At 48.0% G+C, this 18,063-nt stretch overlaps 1 protein-coding gene across 4 annotated transcripts in view; it reads left to right on the plus strand.

Moving 5' to 3' along the window:
• The window catches only part of LOC142296126 (ral GTPase-activating protein subunit alpha-2-like), a 487,199-nt gene that overhangs the window by 240,156 nt on the left and 228,980 nt on the right, over nucleotides 1-18,063 (plus strand). For all 4 annotated transcript variants that reach the window (XR_012751590.1, XM_075339383.1, XM_075339384.1 and 1 more), the window contains one exon: nucleotides 9,304-9,432. Coding sequence is in view for 3 of the 4 variants with exons in the window: in XM_075339383.1 (XP_075195498.1) it covers nucleotides 9,304-9,432 (129 nt within the window). In the remaining variant the exon portion in view is untranslated. The remainder of the gene's footprint in view (nucleotides 1-9,303; nucleotides 9,433-18,063) is intronic.

Raw genomic sequence — 18,063 nt, forward strand, 5'->3', positions numbered from 1 at the left:
GACGGGGTTAAATCAGTCATCATCCACCCTGTTAATCATTTTAAGCTGGCACACCTAGGGTCTTTTTTTCTATTTTTGCCACGGCAGAATTTTCATTTTAGATTGAAATGGTTCATAATGGCTCTTTTTTTCCCCCTCCTCTTTAATACCTTTCCATAACAACACAAGCGCTAAATTATAGCTGTGCAATTATGTAAACAATGGGAATGCTCGCAGAACGCACCCTTCCTTCTTCGTACCATTTCATTCCGTGTAATTGCCGAAAGCTTTGGAGCCAATAATGAGCAAAATTATTTTACACATTTATCGCTCTAAAGGTCAATTATGAAAGTGCTGCAGAAACAACGTCGCTCCAAATGAGTAAACCAATTTCTATTGCCACCACCATATGTTTCCTCCTCGTTGACGGTGTTTTCCCAAGCGCTGTGTACATACAGTAGCATTCAATTAAGGTGATTCATTTACTAGGCAGCACGCTTCTGCCTGCAGTTTGTGTTTAAAGACCTGCACTTTGCTTTCGGGAAAGTAACACATCTGTTTGCGTGACGTGATTTCAACCCCATGTTCTCCCCCTTCCTTTCCTTACGAGCCGGCAGATAAACGACTCTTGTACTTGGCATTTAAATTCTTACAGGACCATTAAAGGCTATTTCCAATTCAGCGCAGTTTAATTGGCCGAGGCTACCTGTAGAATGGGAATATTAATAATATTCTGGGGGCAAGCTACATTTTGTTTATTTAGAATGTGGTATGTATTAGAATTTGTAGCTTTACAACGGAGTACTCAGTTGATCTTTATAGATTTACACATAGCCCATTTAATATGTATCTATACAATACAAAAAAAATTGTCTGCGGTCCCCTGCAGAGTCCAATTCTTTTGGTTTTATGTAGGTCTTATGGGCTGGTCTTCAACGAGCTCCCTTTTTTACCAAGTTATGTAAGGCTGCTTTCACACTTGCGTTCAGCGCAATCCGCCGCTATGGAGAATAGCGCAGTCCGTTAACGCACTGCGCTATTCTCCATAGACTTGTATTGACGACGCACTGTAACGCAAGCGTCTGCGTTTCATCCGCTGGACGACGTTATGGACTGAGTCGTTATTTTGACGCAGCGGCGGGTGGAGGGAACGCTACATGTAGCGTTTTTTGGGTCGTTAAAATAACGCACCTTGACTGATTCCGTTAGAATCCGCCAAGGTGTCTAATGATTGTCTATGGTGGCGGATTCCGCCGCAATGCGCTGAGAGGCGGAATCCGCTGACTGATTCCGTCACGTTCTACTGAGCGTGCTCAGCATGTCCAGCAGAACGATCTATATAGTTTAAAATTATTTCTGGTGTCTTTCTTTCTCTCTCTCTCTCTCTCTCTCTCTCTCTCTCTCTCTCTCTCTCTCTCTCTCTCTCTCTCTCTCTCTCTCTCTCTCTCTCTCTCTCTCTCTCTCTCTCTCTCTCTCTCTCTCTCTCGGTCGGTCTCTCACCCCCTCTCTTACTCACCTATCACAGGCGCGGCACGGCTGTCACACTGCCGTGGCGGCTTCTCTTTTGAAAACGCTGGCCACTCATTATTTCATCTCGTACTCCCTGCTTCCCCCGCCCACCGGCGCTTATGATTGGTTGCAGTCAGACCCACCCCCACACTGAGTGACAGCTGTCTTACTGCAACCAATCACAGCCGCCGGCGGGTCTATATCATGCAGTACAATAAATAAATAATTTAAAAAAACAGCGTGCGCCCCCCCCCCCTCCCCAATTTCTATACCAGCCAAGGTAAAGCCACATGGCTGAAGGCTTGTATTCTCTGGATGGGGAGCTCCACGTTATGGGGAGCCCTCCAGCCTAAAAATGTCAGCCAGCAGCCACCCGGAATTGCCGCATCCATTAGATGCGACAGTCTCTGGACTCTACCCGGCTCATCCCGAATTGCCCTGGTGCGGTGGCAATCGAGGTAATAAAGGTTAATGGCAGCCCATAGCTGCCACTAAGTCCTAGGTTAATCATGGCAGGCATCTGAGACACCCCCAATGATTAACCTGTAAGTGAAAGTAAATAAACACATACGAAAAAATACTTTATTTGGCATAAAAGACAAAATAACACCCTCTTTCACCACTTTATTAATCTTTAAATACCCCTCCAGGTCCGAGGTAATCCAAACGAGGTCCCACGAAGCTTTAAGCTCTGCTACATGAAGCTGACAGTAGCGGCCACAGACCTTGACCGCTCTCTGTCAGCTCTACGCAGCAACTGAAGTGAATCGCGCTGTCAGCGGGGACGTCACTGAGGTATTGCCGGTGTGTGTGGTGATGATGGGCGCGGTAGTGCCTGTGTGTGTGCGGTGATGGTGGATGCGGTAGTGCCGGTGTGTGTGTGCTGTGATGATAGGGGTGGTATTGCCGAGGTGTGCAGTGATGATGATGGGGGCGGTAGTGCCGGTGTGTGCGGTGATGATGGGAGCGGTAGTGCTGGGGTGTGTGCGGTGATGATGGGAGCGGTAGTGCTGGGGTGTGTGCGGTGATGATAGGGGTGGTAGTCCCTGGGTTTGTGCGGTGATGATGGGTGCGGTAGTGCGTTGGTGTGTGTGTGTGGTGATGATGGGGGCAATAGTGCCTGGGTGTGTGCGGTGATGATGGGGGTGGTTGTGCCGGTGTGTGCGGTGATGATGGGGACTGTAGTGCCTGGGTGTGTGCGGTGCCGGTGTGTGCGGTGATGATGATGGGGGCGGTAGTGCCGGTGTGTGCGGTGATGATGGGGGTGGTAGTGCTGGGGTGTGTGTGGTGATGATGGGGTCTCCCTCTCCCTCCCTCTCTCTCTCCTTAACGCAACGCGTTATTTCACTGGAATCAGTTGCCTTTATATCACACTATTTACAACGCATCCGTCACATGCGTCACACAACGCATTGTGACTGATGCCAAACGATCCAAGTGTGAAAGTAGCCTAACAGAAGTGTGTTTTGACTTTGTTCATGATTTTAGGAACTAATACAGTGCTATAACTTTCCCACGTGTTGGAAGAATGCATGCCGCAGAGGGCCACAAAAGGTTCTCACGGCTTAAAGGAAACCTGTCACCAGATTTGGGCCCTATAAGCTGCGGCCACCACCAGTGGGCTCTTATATAGCATTCTAACATGCTGTATATATGAGCCAAGGCCGCTCACCTATACGGTCGGTTTGGTGCAGAATGGTCAAATGGGTGTCTGCGTTCTGTGGGTGCAGCGCTTCCTCTTTCGGCCATCTTTGTCCTCTTTTTTCTGAATCCTGGGTGCATGACGCGTCTTATGTCATGCACACGCACTGGCATTGAGGTCCTGCGCGGGTGCACTACAATACTTTGATCTGCCCTGCTCAGGGCAGATCAAAGTGCGCCTGCGCAGGACCACGATGTCGGCGCGTGTGCATGACTTTTGTATGTATGTTTCATAGACTAGAGTACTTTAATGCTGTCCACAAAGAATGTCCTGGCATTGGCGGGCGTTGGATGTAATCTAGTGTTGCATGTGCCACGAAGTTCATTAGTGAACACTGCATGCTAACTCCATTTAGATAAATTAAAGCGCATGACTGGAAAGACGTGGCCGGCTGCCCAAGTACCGCTGCCCACCAGGATCCTCCAAGTGGCCAGATCAATTGATATTACAAGCCGCAAAAGGCCCACGGCCCAGACTGTTACCACCCTGTTCTAGCCAATAAATAAGGTAGTCTGTGTAAAGATGCATGAAGCGGTCACAGTCCAGGATCTATTTGTGCATGTAGAAATATGGAGTTTATGAAGCAGATGACAGTGGACAAAGTTCTGTAGGGGAATATATACTGCAGAGGTGGTCGGTAACCTACGCAATAAGCAATAAACTATAAAAGTAAAAATCCCTCGGTTTTTCAGAACTAAGCAAATTTATCTTTATAAGAGGTAAATTGCAAAGTTATCTTATACTTAAGGCCGCTTTACACGCTGCGACAGCGCTCAAGCGATCTCGTTGGGGTCAAGGAATTTGTGATGCACATCCGGCCGCTTTAGCGATGTCTTTGCGTGTGACACCTATGAGCGATTTTGAATCGTCGCAAAAACTGTCAAAATCGCTCATCGGTGACATGCCCCCCCTATTCTCGATTATCGCTGCTGCTCGGTGTACAAAGTAGTTAGTCGCTCCTGCGGCAGCACACATCGCTATGTGTGACACCGCAGGAACGAGGAACCTTACCTTACCTGCGGCCGGCCGCAATGAGGAAGGAAGGAGGTGGGCGGGATGTTACATCCTGCTCATCTCCGCCCCTCCACTTCTATTGGGCGGCGGTTCGGTGACGCTGCTGTGACGCTGAATGAACCGCCCCCCTTAGAAAGGAGGCGGTTCGCCGCTCACTGCGATGTCGCTAGGCAGGTAAGTAGTGTGAGGGGTCCACACGATGTTGTGCGCCACGGGCAGCGATTTGCCCATGTTTCACAACCGATGGGGGCTGGTACGCACGCTAGCGATATCGCAGCGTGTAAAACGGCCTTTACAATCACTTCGTAATTTTACCCATTTATGGCTGATGAAAAAACACTTTTAAAGGTAATCTTGATATTAATTTTATTTTTTTTTATCCAGTAAACCATTTTATTATTTAGTGTCCCGTCTATGATACTATGTTTTAGTTTCATGTAGCAGAATACCGCACAGAAGAGGTCTGATCGTGCGTTATTTTATTACTGTACATGTTTTGTTGCGTTGGATAGACGCCAATGTGCCTCTTGGGCTTTTCAGATTTTACTAGATTGGTTCTAATGCACCATTTTTATTTCCAAGAGCAACAGATGGATGTAAAGCAGACACAGCAGAGCGGTTTGAGTTATTAATCTTCAGATATGCTACATTCTGTCACCTTTTCGAGCCAGGTTTCTTCTCCCCCTTTTATTGTAGCATATGTCAACAGAAATGCACTCCCATCTGCTGCTATATGGGTTTCTGCCTGAAATCCGCAGACAAGGGCTCAGCACAATACCGAGCTGTGTCAGTAATTACAGGTGTGTTGTGGGGAACCCTCCGCTTTAATCAGCCCCTTAATTATGGAAAAGGTGGGTCTTTTGTTCCTGCGGCGCAGCGCCTCGGCACACTTTTTATGAGGCCCAGCGTCCATCTGCTCACTCTCAGAGTGTTTACTCTGACTGATATTGACATAAAAATGTATCAAAGGAAGTGATTAAAAGCAGTTTACACATTAACCTGAAAGAAGCATTAGAGCGGCGTGTTTGTCCAGTGGAAGCACAATCTGTTGAGATGTCAGAAATAAGACGCTGCATTATATTGCTGCACATTTCTTTTAATTGGGAGGGAGGGAGGGTTGTATATACGACTTGTTAACAAATGTGTGACCGTCCTTTAAGAAAAAATGTAGCTCTTTCTGGATTTCAGTCGAAGTTGTGATTCTGCATAGGTGAACAAAGGCTAAAGAATCCCCATAGCTACATATGTCACAAACCGCCACAAGATCCGCAGCAATAGAGATCTGGTCTGATTCATGGAAACACAAACCTATAAAAATCTATTTACGGCTATTGCTTTCAGCAGGACGCGGACAGCAAGATAGTGCTTTCATTTGTCGGGTTGGGCTCTGTTCATTTCCACATTGCTGGTTTAGTTACCATCTGACATTTCCCACCAGTACCAGACAGGTCTCGTTGACTTAGTTGGGCCCTTTTGGACTCCATTGTGGTTTCTCCTCCATTGATAAGATTCATGAATTGCTATTTTTTTCTGTCAAATAAGATAGGGTCATGTAAACTTGTAGGCTCGGATTGTGATGGTGAGCTGGTTCTGGTCCTTAAAGGGAACTTGTCATCTGATTCATGCTGCCCAAATCATGGGGAGTATGAATGAGAGCCTAACTGTACCATTGCAACTAGATAGATAGATTTTCATCGAGAATACATTTTTGAAGCTCTTCCCAGCACTGCAGGTGATTGACAGGTCTCACCCTAGGTGCACACAAGCGAGAACGCCGTCAATAACCTGCAGCAGCTGCCAAGTCTTATTTTCTTGGAGAACCGGAGTGTTTCAGAGGAAAATCCAACTTTTTTGTGCTTTCGTGCTCTCGTTCATGCTACCTGCAGTTTGGGCTGCAGGGATCAGGTGACTGGTTCCCTTTAATTCTCAGAGAGCAAGGCAGGCATCAGCCATAGAGGAGGAACTGCACTTTAAACATGGTTTTGTATTTTAGTATTGATACCGATTATCTGTGTATTAACAGTAATTAATAGCATTGTTTAGGACATATTCCCTAAGGTATTACAAGCAGAGCAATCTGGAAGCATGAAGAAACCGCACAGGCTTCATTCACATGTGAACTGAACTGAATTAAACCCAAAGGATTTCTTCAGGCGTTCCTGATCAGCCATCTCTTAGCTGAAGACCGCTTATTATGGTCCAAATCAGACGATGCAATAAGTATCAAATCCGTATTGCAATAGAAAATCTGACAGGGAGTTTATAACCGCCAATACTCTATGTAAACTTATCAGATAGTCATAAAGGGGGCTTAACGCCAATAAGTATCGTGTCTTGAGGGTCTCCTTTCTTAAAGGGAACTAATCACCAGGATTTTTGTATATAATCTAAAGCCAGGGCTATACTGGCAATATCAGGCTGCTTATCTACATGGGTATGACCTCACACAGGTCCTGCAACAAACTCAATTGTTTGTATAATACTTATGCTAATTCTAACAGGGGGAGGGGATAACTATGAATATATTTTCTGCTCCAGTGCAACTGTCAGCTCATTTTATAAACTTTACTTTTTTGGATAAACATGCGCTCGGTATGTAGAGAATCAGCCTGATAATGCCAGTATAGTATAGTTTGGCTTATATATGAAAATCCTGGTGATTGGTTCTCTTTAAAGCCATATTTAAATATTATGCAATTGACTGTGCACCCTGATCCATAGAAAAGTAGTGAGTGGCTGTAGTTGATGGGGTGCACAAAGCACCCTTATTAGCATAAGAAAAATCCTTTTATGGAAAACCATATCCTAGAACCCCCACCATTGTATGTTTATCATCTATCTTATTAAAAAAGAAAAAAAAAATTCTTTAGGCAGAGAGGAGGAAACCCCATTCACAGGCATTTGTCATCCCTAATAATCAATGAAAGCTAATCTGATGGTCATTTAGTGGACTTCACCCTGCTGGGACTTCTCTGATCATGAGAATAGGTGTCCTAAAGTCCCAAGTGAATAAATACTGTATTTTTCGGACTATAAGACGCACTTTTTTTCTCCCAAGTGTTGGGGAAAGTGGGGGGGGTGCGTCTTATAGTCTGAAAGTAGGGCTGCGGGGAATGAGGGTGCTGCGGTGGAGCGCGTCATCGGCGGCACGAGCACGCTGTAGCAGCGCCTGCCGCGACCACGTGGGCCCGCTCATTTCATATGCATGCATCCTCCCGTCCATCATTTCTCAGCACTGAAAGTAAACAGTCGGCCCGCATGATCACCCCTGGCAACTACAGCCTTGATTGATCATGCTCAGCTATATTCACGGCCCCCCACGTATCATCATCAGCCCGGGGGGCAGTGAATAAGTACGGTGTACTCACCGGCAGTTACCCTGCAGCATCGCAATGTCCTCCTGACTGCCAGCTGGCTGATCTTTGTAGAGAGCGGTGAGCACAGCGATGTCATCCCTGTGCTCACCGCTAGTCTCCACACACATCATCGAGCCGGCAGACAGGAGGACATCGCGATGCTGCAGGGGAACGTTGACTGCTCCACACAGGTCAGCGGCGCTGCTGACACAGAGAGGAAGATGATCGATGCTGCAGGGAGTGAGGAAAGGTGAGTGTAAATGTTTATTTTTTTCGGTGCCCTAGGATTCAGGCCATATAGCGGGATGGGGTATATAGCAGGATGGGGGTATTTTATGAGCAGGATGAGGGTATATAGCAGGATAAAGGTTATACCAGGATGGGGGTATTTATCAGGATAGAGGCTATACCAGGATGGGGTTATTTATCAGGATAGAGGCTATACCAGGATGAGGGACATATATATAAGGATGAGCATCATATTCAAGGCAGGAGAATCATTACCAGGATGGGTACCTTAGTAGAGAATTTGGTGACATTACCACCATAACCGTGTCAGCAGCAGATCCTCGCCCCATAACAGTGTGTCATGACCACATTTTTTGCTTAAAATTTGATTTTCCTGCTCTAAAACCAGGGTGCGTCTTATGGTCCAAAAAATATTGTAGTTAGTGAGCATGTACAACCACTGCTGCATTAATTGTCCATAACTCGTATAGCAGTGGTCGCACATGCTCATTAACGTTTTCCTTCACTCACTTTCCCAATACTCTTCCGCTGCATTGCAACATCTTCAACCAGCTGACCTGTGGGGGTGACGAGAATCAGGCGTCCAGAAATCTGATATTGATTATACATCATCTATCCTAAGGCTATGTGCGCACTAGAAATGTGAAGTTTCTCAAGAAAATTTCTTGAGAAACTTCTGGGAGTGAAAGATTTCCGGACCTCCGGAAAAAATCCGCACCAAATCCGCATGCGGATTTGCCGCGATTTTCCCGCGGTTGGTTCCCTGCGTATTTTGCAGGCTGTACTGCCGAAATCCGCAGGGTACCTGCGGAAAAGAATTGACATGCCCATTTTCTCAAGAAATTTTCTCGAGAAATTCTTCTCAAGGAAATTTCTTGAGAAAAATCCGCACAGTGCACACAGCTATTTTTTTTTTCTCATAGAATTTGCTGGGAAATGTCTGCACAAAGATTGCAGACATTTCACAAGAAATTTCCGCAGGAAATCCGCGGGTAAATCCGCGGGTAAAAAGCACTAGTGCGCACAGAGCCAAAGAAGAGATTCCAATTGAAATGACTTATCAACCAATATGGTCACCATTACAGCTTTATCATATGTGTGTTTAACTTTTTTTTTTTTTCTGTTTTAAACTTCTCAACCTAGTTCTGTACTTATATAATAAGGAAGATTTGCCATCCATAACCTTTTCAGGAAAGCAACACTACAATTCCATATTGCTTGTCAGCCATTGTTTTAGATGATGTAAGGTCCATTTTAAGGGGGATTGGCAAAATAAGGTACAAGATGCTAAGCCTTGCTAAACAAACCTGACTTTTGGGAGGGTTGCTTAGCAGTTTTGGCCCTGATCTAGTATAAACCCAGATGTTCTGGCACTAATGCACCATGTCACGGCTTCTGACTCTCTCGCTAAGCCTAAGTTTGGATGTAATATGCAATCTGAACCAAATGTGGTAACTTCCCAAGGGATTTATTGGTTTGCGCTTATCGTTGCAGGAAATCGTGAACACAATCATAAAGCACTGCTCCTCCAGCTTCTTCTTCCTCGGCCTGCCTGGGTACACAATGCTGGTGGGAGACTTCATCACAGCTGCGGCCCGGGTCCTGAGTACAGACATGTTGGAGGTAAGTATGACAATGCTCGTTCTGCTCTCTCTGGAGAGAGCCCAGTCGCTAACAAGGTTCAGATTTCTCCACTCTAACAGGTGTGGACTCATTAGTGCAATGTGAAACTGGTCTCTGGAGAAAAGATACCAGGGCAGCTGATGTGTGAAATTGTAGGATAGGATGACACACTGGTATTGCAGAGGTGTTTCATCAAAGAGCTGAACTTTAAGAAATCATATCCTCACTAATATTGTGGCACGAACTGCCTAGACACTGCTCTCACGGCCTCATTAGCTTCGATCAATAAAAGTGATTGGAAATGCCAATGTGGAGGAGAATGCTGCTGAGCTGTGCCAACGACATATCTGCTCTGTCGCGGTGAAGAGCAAAGTTTTAGATGATGCAGTCATCAGGAAAATACCTTTACTCTTTATTTCTTGCTCTGTACAGTTTGTGTTTTCTCTTAGAGGTTCTTCTCTAAGGCCAGAAGGATCCTCTGGTGGTAGAGAAATAAAATCAAGCGTTTACCTCCCCTGCTGCAGCGCCTCTTTTATTCAGTTTTAACTTTCAGGTAAATTGGGTCACCCCCATGTAGCGCATGAGCAGGTGTAGTCCTCCAGGGGGGGAAATACACTTTGCAGCCACTGAATTGAAACTCCCCGCTTATACTGATTTCCGTAGTTTCTTGTTTGAACATTTAGGCAATTGTGGAGCCAGGCATTTGTCTCTGAAACACTCCAGCGTTTCAGAGAAAATATACTTTAAAATCCATTTAGGGGTCAGAGAGACAGGACCAGTCCAGCGCCACCTCCTGCCGACTCTTCCCAGGGCTTCTAAGGTGGTTGGCAGGTCTCTCGTGATGGCAGATTGGTTGCAACGATGCTGAAATTGCCTATTCTGTTCCATGGTCCCCAGCCACATTTGTATTTGGCAGCATGAATCAGTTGAAAGACTCCCTTTAAAGAAGATACTATAGATAACTATGATAACGGTAGGTAAAAATCTGCCATACTCTTCTATACTTTATGTAATGAAAATTCTTAATTTGTCTCCTCAATTTATTTCCTTATATTTCTTCTCATAGTACAATTAAAGAGAATCTGTCAGCAGGTTTTTTCTATGTAATCTGAAGACAGCATGCTGCAGGTGTTAACATACAGATTTTCCAATGTGTCTCTTTTCTCTAGTCCCTTCCACGACAGCGTAGGAGGTTGTCTCTCCATGCCCTAATTGGGACAGGAAGCACCAGAGCTTAAAAGGACCCTCCCACCTCCCATAGCCAGTGTCTTTCCTGTCCCCATGGTGCATGGAGAGGTTTATTTTTTCTCCTATGCTGTGGTGGCCGGCGAACTACAGTATATGTATTTTTTTTTTTTTTTTTCCCCTACCTTAGCCGGGCAGTATCGGTCGGGCCTTCGCCGCTCCTCCCTTACTGTTCCCTCACTCTGTGGGGGACCGCTGCTCCAGCCTTCCGGAGCTCCTCTGGGGTGATGCAGGCTGTGTAGCTCCCTGGCCGGCGTCCTCCCTGAGCCGCCGGCCGCCTCCTGTATGCACGCTGCAGTGCGACCCGGAAGTGCTGCCGCGGGTCGGACTTCCGGTCACGAATCCTTCCGGTATGGGCACTTCCGGTCGCGGAGGCAGCGTGACGGACACGCCGTCGCTTCCACGGCCTGTCGGGGACCTGCTGCGGGAGGCAGGGAACGTCACCAGTCGCTGGGGGGGGGGGGCAGGCCTTTTCCGCAGGAAGGCTGCCCTGAAGGCATCAGAACCACGGTAAGGATTCTTCTGTGTGCACTGCCATGTCTTCCTCTGCTTCTGCAGAGCCCAGCGTTTCCCCCTGCCTCAGTAAGAGGCTGAGGGATGGTCCCTTATGCCTGGGTTCAGGCTGACATGGTGGCTCATTCTGGTCTGTGGTTGCCAGGAGGATGTGCCTGCTGGTATACAGTTAGGTCCAGAAATATTTGGACAGTGACACAATTTTCGCGAGTTGGGCTCTGCATGCCACCACATTGGATTTGAAATGAAACCTCTACAACAGAATTCAAGTGCAGATTGTAACGTTTAATTTGAAGGTTTGAACAAAAATATCTGATAGAAATTGTAGGAATTGTACACATTTCTTTACAAACACTCCACATTTTAGGAGGTCAAAAGTAATTGGACAAATAAACCAAACCCAAACAAAATATTTTTATTTTCAATATTTTGTTGCGAATCCTTTGGAGGCAATCACTGCCTTAAGTCTGGAACCCATGGACATCACCAAACGCTGGGTTTCCTCCTTCTTAATGCTTTGCCAGGCCTTTACAGCCGCAGCCTTCAGGTCTTGCTTGTTTGTGGGTCTTTCCGTCTTAAGTCTGGATTTGAGCAAGTGAAATGCATGCTCAATTGGGTTAAGATCTGGTGATTGACTTGGCCATTGCAGAAGGTTCCACTTTTTTGCAGTCATGAACTCCTGGGTAGCTTTGGCTGTATGCTTGGGGTCATTGTCCATCTGTACTATGAAGCGCCGTCCGATCAACTTTGCGGCATTTGGCTGAATCTGCGCTGAAAGTATATCCCGGTACACTTCAGAATGCATCCGGCTACTCTTGTCTGCTGTTATGTCATCAATAAACACAAGTGACCCAGTGCCATTGAAAGCCATGCATGCCCATGCCATCACGTTGCCTCCACCATGTTTTACAGAGGATGTGGTGTGCCTTGGATCATGTGCCGTTCCCTTTCTTCTCCAAACTTTTTTTCTTCCCGTCATTCTGGTACAGGTTGATCTTTGTCTCATCTGTCCATAGAATACTTTTCCAGAACTGAGCTGGCTTCATGAGGTGTTTTTCAGCAAATTTAACTCTGGCCTGTCTATTTTTGGAATTGATGAATGGTTTGCATCTAGATGTGAACCCTTTGTATTTACTTTCATGGAGTCTTCTCTTTACTGTTGACTTAGAGACAGATACACCTACTTTACTGAGAGTGTTCTGGACTTCAGTTGATGTTGTGAACGGGTTCTTCTTCACCAAAGAGAGTATGAGGCGATCATCCACCACTGTTGTCATCCGTGGACGCCCAGGCCTTTTTGAGTTCCCAAGCTCACCAGTCAATTCCTTTTTTCTCAGAATGTACCCGACTGTTGATTTTGCTACTCCAAGCATGCCTGCTATCTCTCTGATGGATTTTTTTCTTTTTTTTCAGCCTCAGGATGTTCTGCTTCACCTCAATTTGAGAGTTCCTTAGATCGCATGTTGTCTGGTCACAGCAACAGCTTCCAAATGCAAAACAACACACCTGTAATCAACCCCAGACCTTTTAACTACTTCATTGATTACAGGTTAACGAGGGAGACGCCTTCAGAGTTAATTGCAGCCCTTAGAGTCCCTTGTCCAATTACTTTTGGTCCCTTGAAAAAGAGGAGGCTATGCATTACAGAGCTATGATTCCTAAACCCTTTCTCCGATTTGGATGTGAAAACTCTCATATTGCAGCTGGGAGTGTGCACTTTCAGCCCATATTATATATATAATTGTATTTCTGAACATGTTTTTGTAAACAGCTAAAATAACAAAACTTGTGTCACTGTCCAAATATTTCTGGACCTAACTGTATGTGTCAGGTCTGACAAATGTGCAAGGCTGAGAGAAACTTTGCCAGCAGTGTACATATGTCCCTTCCATGGGCTACTGGTACGCTGATGGCCTTGGGTGTGTGAACTTGGGAGTTGAATCCCAGTGACGCTCCTGGATATTGCTGTATCAGGGTCCCATGGGCTGGCTGCATGGTCTCTGATGAGGCCTCTCTGTTTCCATTGAGTGGAGACGGCAGGCATCGTGTGTATAGCTTATTAGGGCTGAACATCGTCCCTTGTGCCAAGCTGCGATCCATGATGATACGGGAGATTCAGGCCTCACTAACCTCCCTCCCTGCTGCTGACCCTTCTGCCACAAAAAAGAGACCTCCAGTCGTCTGATCCTGAGGCTGATTCCGCCTCGGTGGGTCCCGATAAAGGTTTTTCCTCCGGGAGGCCTGACCGGTCTTTTTCTTTTCCCTCCGATGATTGGGGGATCTTAATGGAGCAGTTGGGAGCATTTGGGGTTGGAGGATGAGTAGGTCCTTCCCTCCGTTAAGGGCGAAATGTGCTCGGACCTGAAAACCACTAGGCAATGGGGTTTCCTGTCCCTGCTGCTGTCCTGGATCTTCTCTCAGGAATAGGATTTCCCTGAGGAGTTTTCCGGAGTGTCCTCTGACACAGATTCCCCTGGAGAGTTCTGGGTTGCTTTGGGAGATTCCCATGCAGGTGGCCAAGGTCGCTATACAAACAGCGCTCCCCCTTGCGGCGGATTCCCAGCTTAGGGATCTGATAGTTAGGTAGGTCAGGAGTCTCGTGACGAAGTCCTGGGAGGCTTCGTCTTCTCCCATTCGGGCACATATTGCCTCCGCTTATGTCCCCCTGTCCCTCCTTCGGAGGCTCGACCAGTTGAGGCTCATATTCCTGGGGTACTCCTCGGGATGAGTTACTGCAATCCCTTCCCTTACTTAGGAAGGCTACTTGTTGACAGATACCTCTGTGAAGTCGGTCCGCCCGGCTACCAGGACCTCAGTCTTGTCTAACTCGGCCAAACGAGCTCTAGGCTAGGGCTTGGAGTGGGGACTCTACTTCCACACTGAGGCTTGCTCCCTTCCGTTTAAGGGGTACTTAGGGTTGGGCCTGCCCTGGATGACATTCTGGACAAGGCGCCTGATCATCAGGCCTGCCGAATCAGACACCCTCCAGGCAACGGTCCTTTCGTCCCTCGCTTCCTCGGGCCTCCCAGCCCAAGGGAAAAGGGGAGTCTGGCCATTGGAGCTACCCTTAGGGTAGGGGGAGTAATCTTCTCATCCCTTCCCATCCACAAAGTCCTCAGCATGACAAATAGTGAGTCGGCTCGGGTGGGGGGACGGCTCTCTGGCTTCTTCCCCAGTGGCGTGCCTTCACCACCTGCCCATGGGTCCTACAAGCTCGTCTCAGAGGGTCTATTGGTAGACTACTAGACCCCCCCCCCGTCCCCCCCCCCCACCAGGCCTCCGAGTCACAGCCCTGTCATCACAGGGTTCTCAGGATCTCCTGTGCTCGCTGATTCGGGAGTTAATACGTTCGGGGGTCGTTTCCTCAGTCCCGAGTCAGGTAGTGGGGGTAGGTTACTATTCCGTCTCTTTCTTCTCTAAACACCATCTGGAGACGTCCGGATTATCATCAATCTGAAGCGTCTCACACCAGCGGGTCAGATACCGACGTTTCAAGAATGGAGTCTGTGAAATCTGGTGTTCCCCTGCTCGGTCTCCACCACCTATTGGCCTCGATAGCCCTGAGGGACGCCTAGTTTCATGTGCCCTTCCATCCTTGTCTCAGGCTGTACCTAAAAATTGCGGTTCTGCACGGAGGGGACATGCTTCATTCCAATTACGGGTACTTCCCTTCGGGTTCCCCTCGGCTCCAAGACTCTTCTCACAGATCCTGGCTGAGGTGGTCACCTTCCTCCGTTTGCAGGGTTGGCCTCAACCAGACAGGCATCCTTCCCCCAGAGGATCACAGATTGACGCTGCTGGCCAAAATCTCGACGTTTCACAGACAAGCGCGCCGACCCTTCGAGGCGCTATATCGGCCCTGGGTTCTATGACGTCCTGCATTCCCTCAGTCTTGTGGGCTCCGGCCCACTCTCGTTGTCTATGGGATCGTATCCTGGGTCATTGGGTCGGACTCCCTTCCTCCCTGAACACCGGTTCCGCCTCTCGGCACCCGTCTCCTCGTCCCTTCTCTGGTATGTCCCCACACCCGATGGTAGGGGTTGCCTGGACCCGGTCAACTCTGGTTACACTGGCATCCGACGCCAGCCAGAGGGGCTGGGGGTCTATGGTGGCAAACTTTCCGTTTCAGGGGGGCTGGAGCCCTTATGTCGGCACCCAGTCCTCCAACTACCGGGAACTCAGGGCGGCGGGTAGAAGCCCTCCTCGCTGCCCAGGATCTCGTCCGGGACCCTCACGTCCTGGTCTACTGGGACAATGTCTCAACAGTGGCACATCTCCGCCATCAGGGCAGTACTAGGTCAGGCGCCCTGAAGTCTGTGTCCTCCCGGATCTTCCACTGGGCAGGACAGTCCCTGCTATCCCTTTCTGCAGTCCATCTACAAGGATCCCTAGACCTTCAAGCAGACTTCCTGAGTCATCAGGATGTTCACCCAGGGGAGTGGAGTCTGGACCCAGCGGTGTTCTGCTATCTAGTGACAAGGTGGGGTACTCCAGAGGTAGACTTCTTTGCTTCAGCTGGAAATCGCAAGATCGCACCATTTTTCTCCCTGAACCCTCGGGACAACGCGTTGGGGGTGAACGCCTTCTGCCACAATTGGTTCTTTTTTGCCTCGCCTACGCCTTCCCGCCTATTCCTCTTCTCGCACAAACCCTGAGGAAGATCAGGGACGACGGAGCCACGACCATCCTGGTAGCTCCTTTGTGGCCGCGGCGAAGTTGGTACAGCCTGATCCTGACTCTCAGAATCGACGGACCGGTCCTCCTGGGTTCAGTCCCCAGTTTACTGTCTCAGGATCCGATATTCCATCCGGTCCCCCAGAAACTCAAGTTGGCTGCCTGGCTTCTGCGGCCCGGGCACTGAAGGCCCAAGGACTTTCTGACAAGGTCGTGGCTACTCTACAGAAGAACTGTAAACCAGTGACTAATAGTATTCCAATAAATACTGGATGGAATTTCCTCCTGGTGTGGTTCTCGGCCTCCTGACCCGCTCCGGCCTAACATTGCGCAGATTCTAGACTTCCTCCAGAGTGGATTGGACCTAGGCCTTCGGCCTAGCACCCTGAAGGTACAGGTCTCGGCACTTAGTGCAGTCTTTGACACGGCTCTGGCAGATCATCGCTGGATCCGCCGTTTCTTTGTGTCCGCTAGTAGGCTCTGTCCGCGACAGAGGGTCCTGACGCCTTGCTGGGATCTCAATGTGGTCCTTATCGGACTATCTCAGTCGCTCTTTGAGCCGCTGTCCTCCTGTTACATCCGTTGTCTTTCTCACAAGACTGCCTTTCTCGTGGCTATTACGTCTGCTCGTCGAGTCGGGGAACCTGAAGTATTGTCTATTCGGGAGCCTTACCTGACTGTCAGAGGTGACAGCATTGTCTTTCAGCTGGACCCTTCCTTCCCAATGTGGTTTCGGATTTTCACCGTTCTCAGTCCATCGTCCTGCCTTCCTTCTGTCAGCATCCTAGGACTCCGGGTGAGGAAGTGTTCCATTCTTTGGACGTTCGTCGGACAGTGTTGCACTACCTGGATGTTACTGCACCTGGGCGTCTTGATCATAACCTGTTTTTCCTGCCCTTTGGTCGAACTAAGGGCAGGAAGGTGGCTACAAGTACCGTCGCCAACTGGATTGTGCGGGCCATTAGAGACGCCTACCTCGCTCAGCATCTGTCTCCGCCTACCGGATTTCCGGCGCACTCCACCAGGGCTACCTCTGTCTCCTGGGCTGAACGGGCAGGGGTTTCTCCTGAGCGGATCTGCAAGGCGGCTACGTGGATACTTTCACGAAGCATTATCGTTTGGATCTGGAGTCCAACAGGGATTTGGCTTTTGGCAGGAAGTTCCTGCAGGCTGTGGTCCCCCCCCCCCCCCTAGGTATCAATTCGTTGGTATTCCTCCTATGCTGTCGTGGAAGGGACTAGAGAAATAAGAATTATTCTTACCGTTAATTCGGTTTCTAGGACCTTCCACGACAGCAGGTAATTCCCTCCCTTATCATCGATATTCCTGGATGTGTTTGTACTTCTCATATGCTATGGGTTCTTTGTAAGACACTGGCTATTGGAGGTGGGAGGGTCCTTTTAACGTCTTGTGCTTCCTGTCCCAATTAGGGCGTTGAGAGACAACCTCCTATGCTGTCGTGGAAGGTCCTAGAAACCGAATTAACGGTAAGAATAATTCTTATTTCACACTGTGTGTTGTTTACCTGCTTGTTTGTTTTAGCTTCAGGAGATTATCATTGCCAGACTAGGTCAGCTAGTTCAATACACCCCCTGCTGGGATTAAGAGATGTATACAGACATTAAATGCAGAGCTTGGTGTGGTTAGCTTTCTGAGCTCTGCTACATGTTAAATATAAAATCTCTGTGTCAGAACTGCTGCACCCAGTTATCTAAGTGATACATCATTGGATTCAGGATCTCTTTTTCCTACATCATGCTGCTCTCAGTTGAGGTAGCAAAAACCTGCTGACAGATTTCCTTTAACACGGAGAAATATGTATATTAGAATCTCAGCCATATTCCCCCTCCTCCTTCTCAGTGTCCTGTGTATGGTTGTAAGACAACTAACTGCAGCAGAAGCCTCCCCACTCTTCCCCGTCCTTCCACTCTTCCCCCTTGCATTCGTCATGACTTTGAAGATAGCACTGATAGGCAAGATGTTAAAGTGAACCTGTCAGGTACAATGAAAAATAGAATATATCAGCATTGGTAAAAAATCCCAAACGTATTTATTGAAGATGCTAATCAATCCATATTTAAAAAAGCCATATAGGCATTCAAAGTCCTTACATGTTTCAAGCACATTATGCCCTCTTACCTGCGTCCGTTGTCAGACGCTGGTCTTGGGGTCAGTGCACATAATCAGAAGTCCCGGCAC

The sequence above is a fragment of the Anomaloglossus baeobatrachus genome, chromosome 3, assembly GCF_048569485.1.
Source record: "Anomaloglossus baeobatrachus isolate aAnoBae1 chromosome 3, aAnoBae1.hap1, whole genome shotgun sequence".
Lineage (NCBI taxonomy): Eukaryota > Metazoa > Chordata > Amphibia > Anura > Aromobatidae > Anomaloglossus > Anomaloglossus baeobatrachus.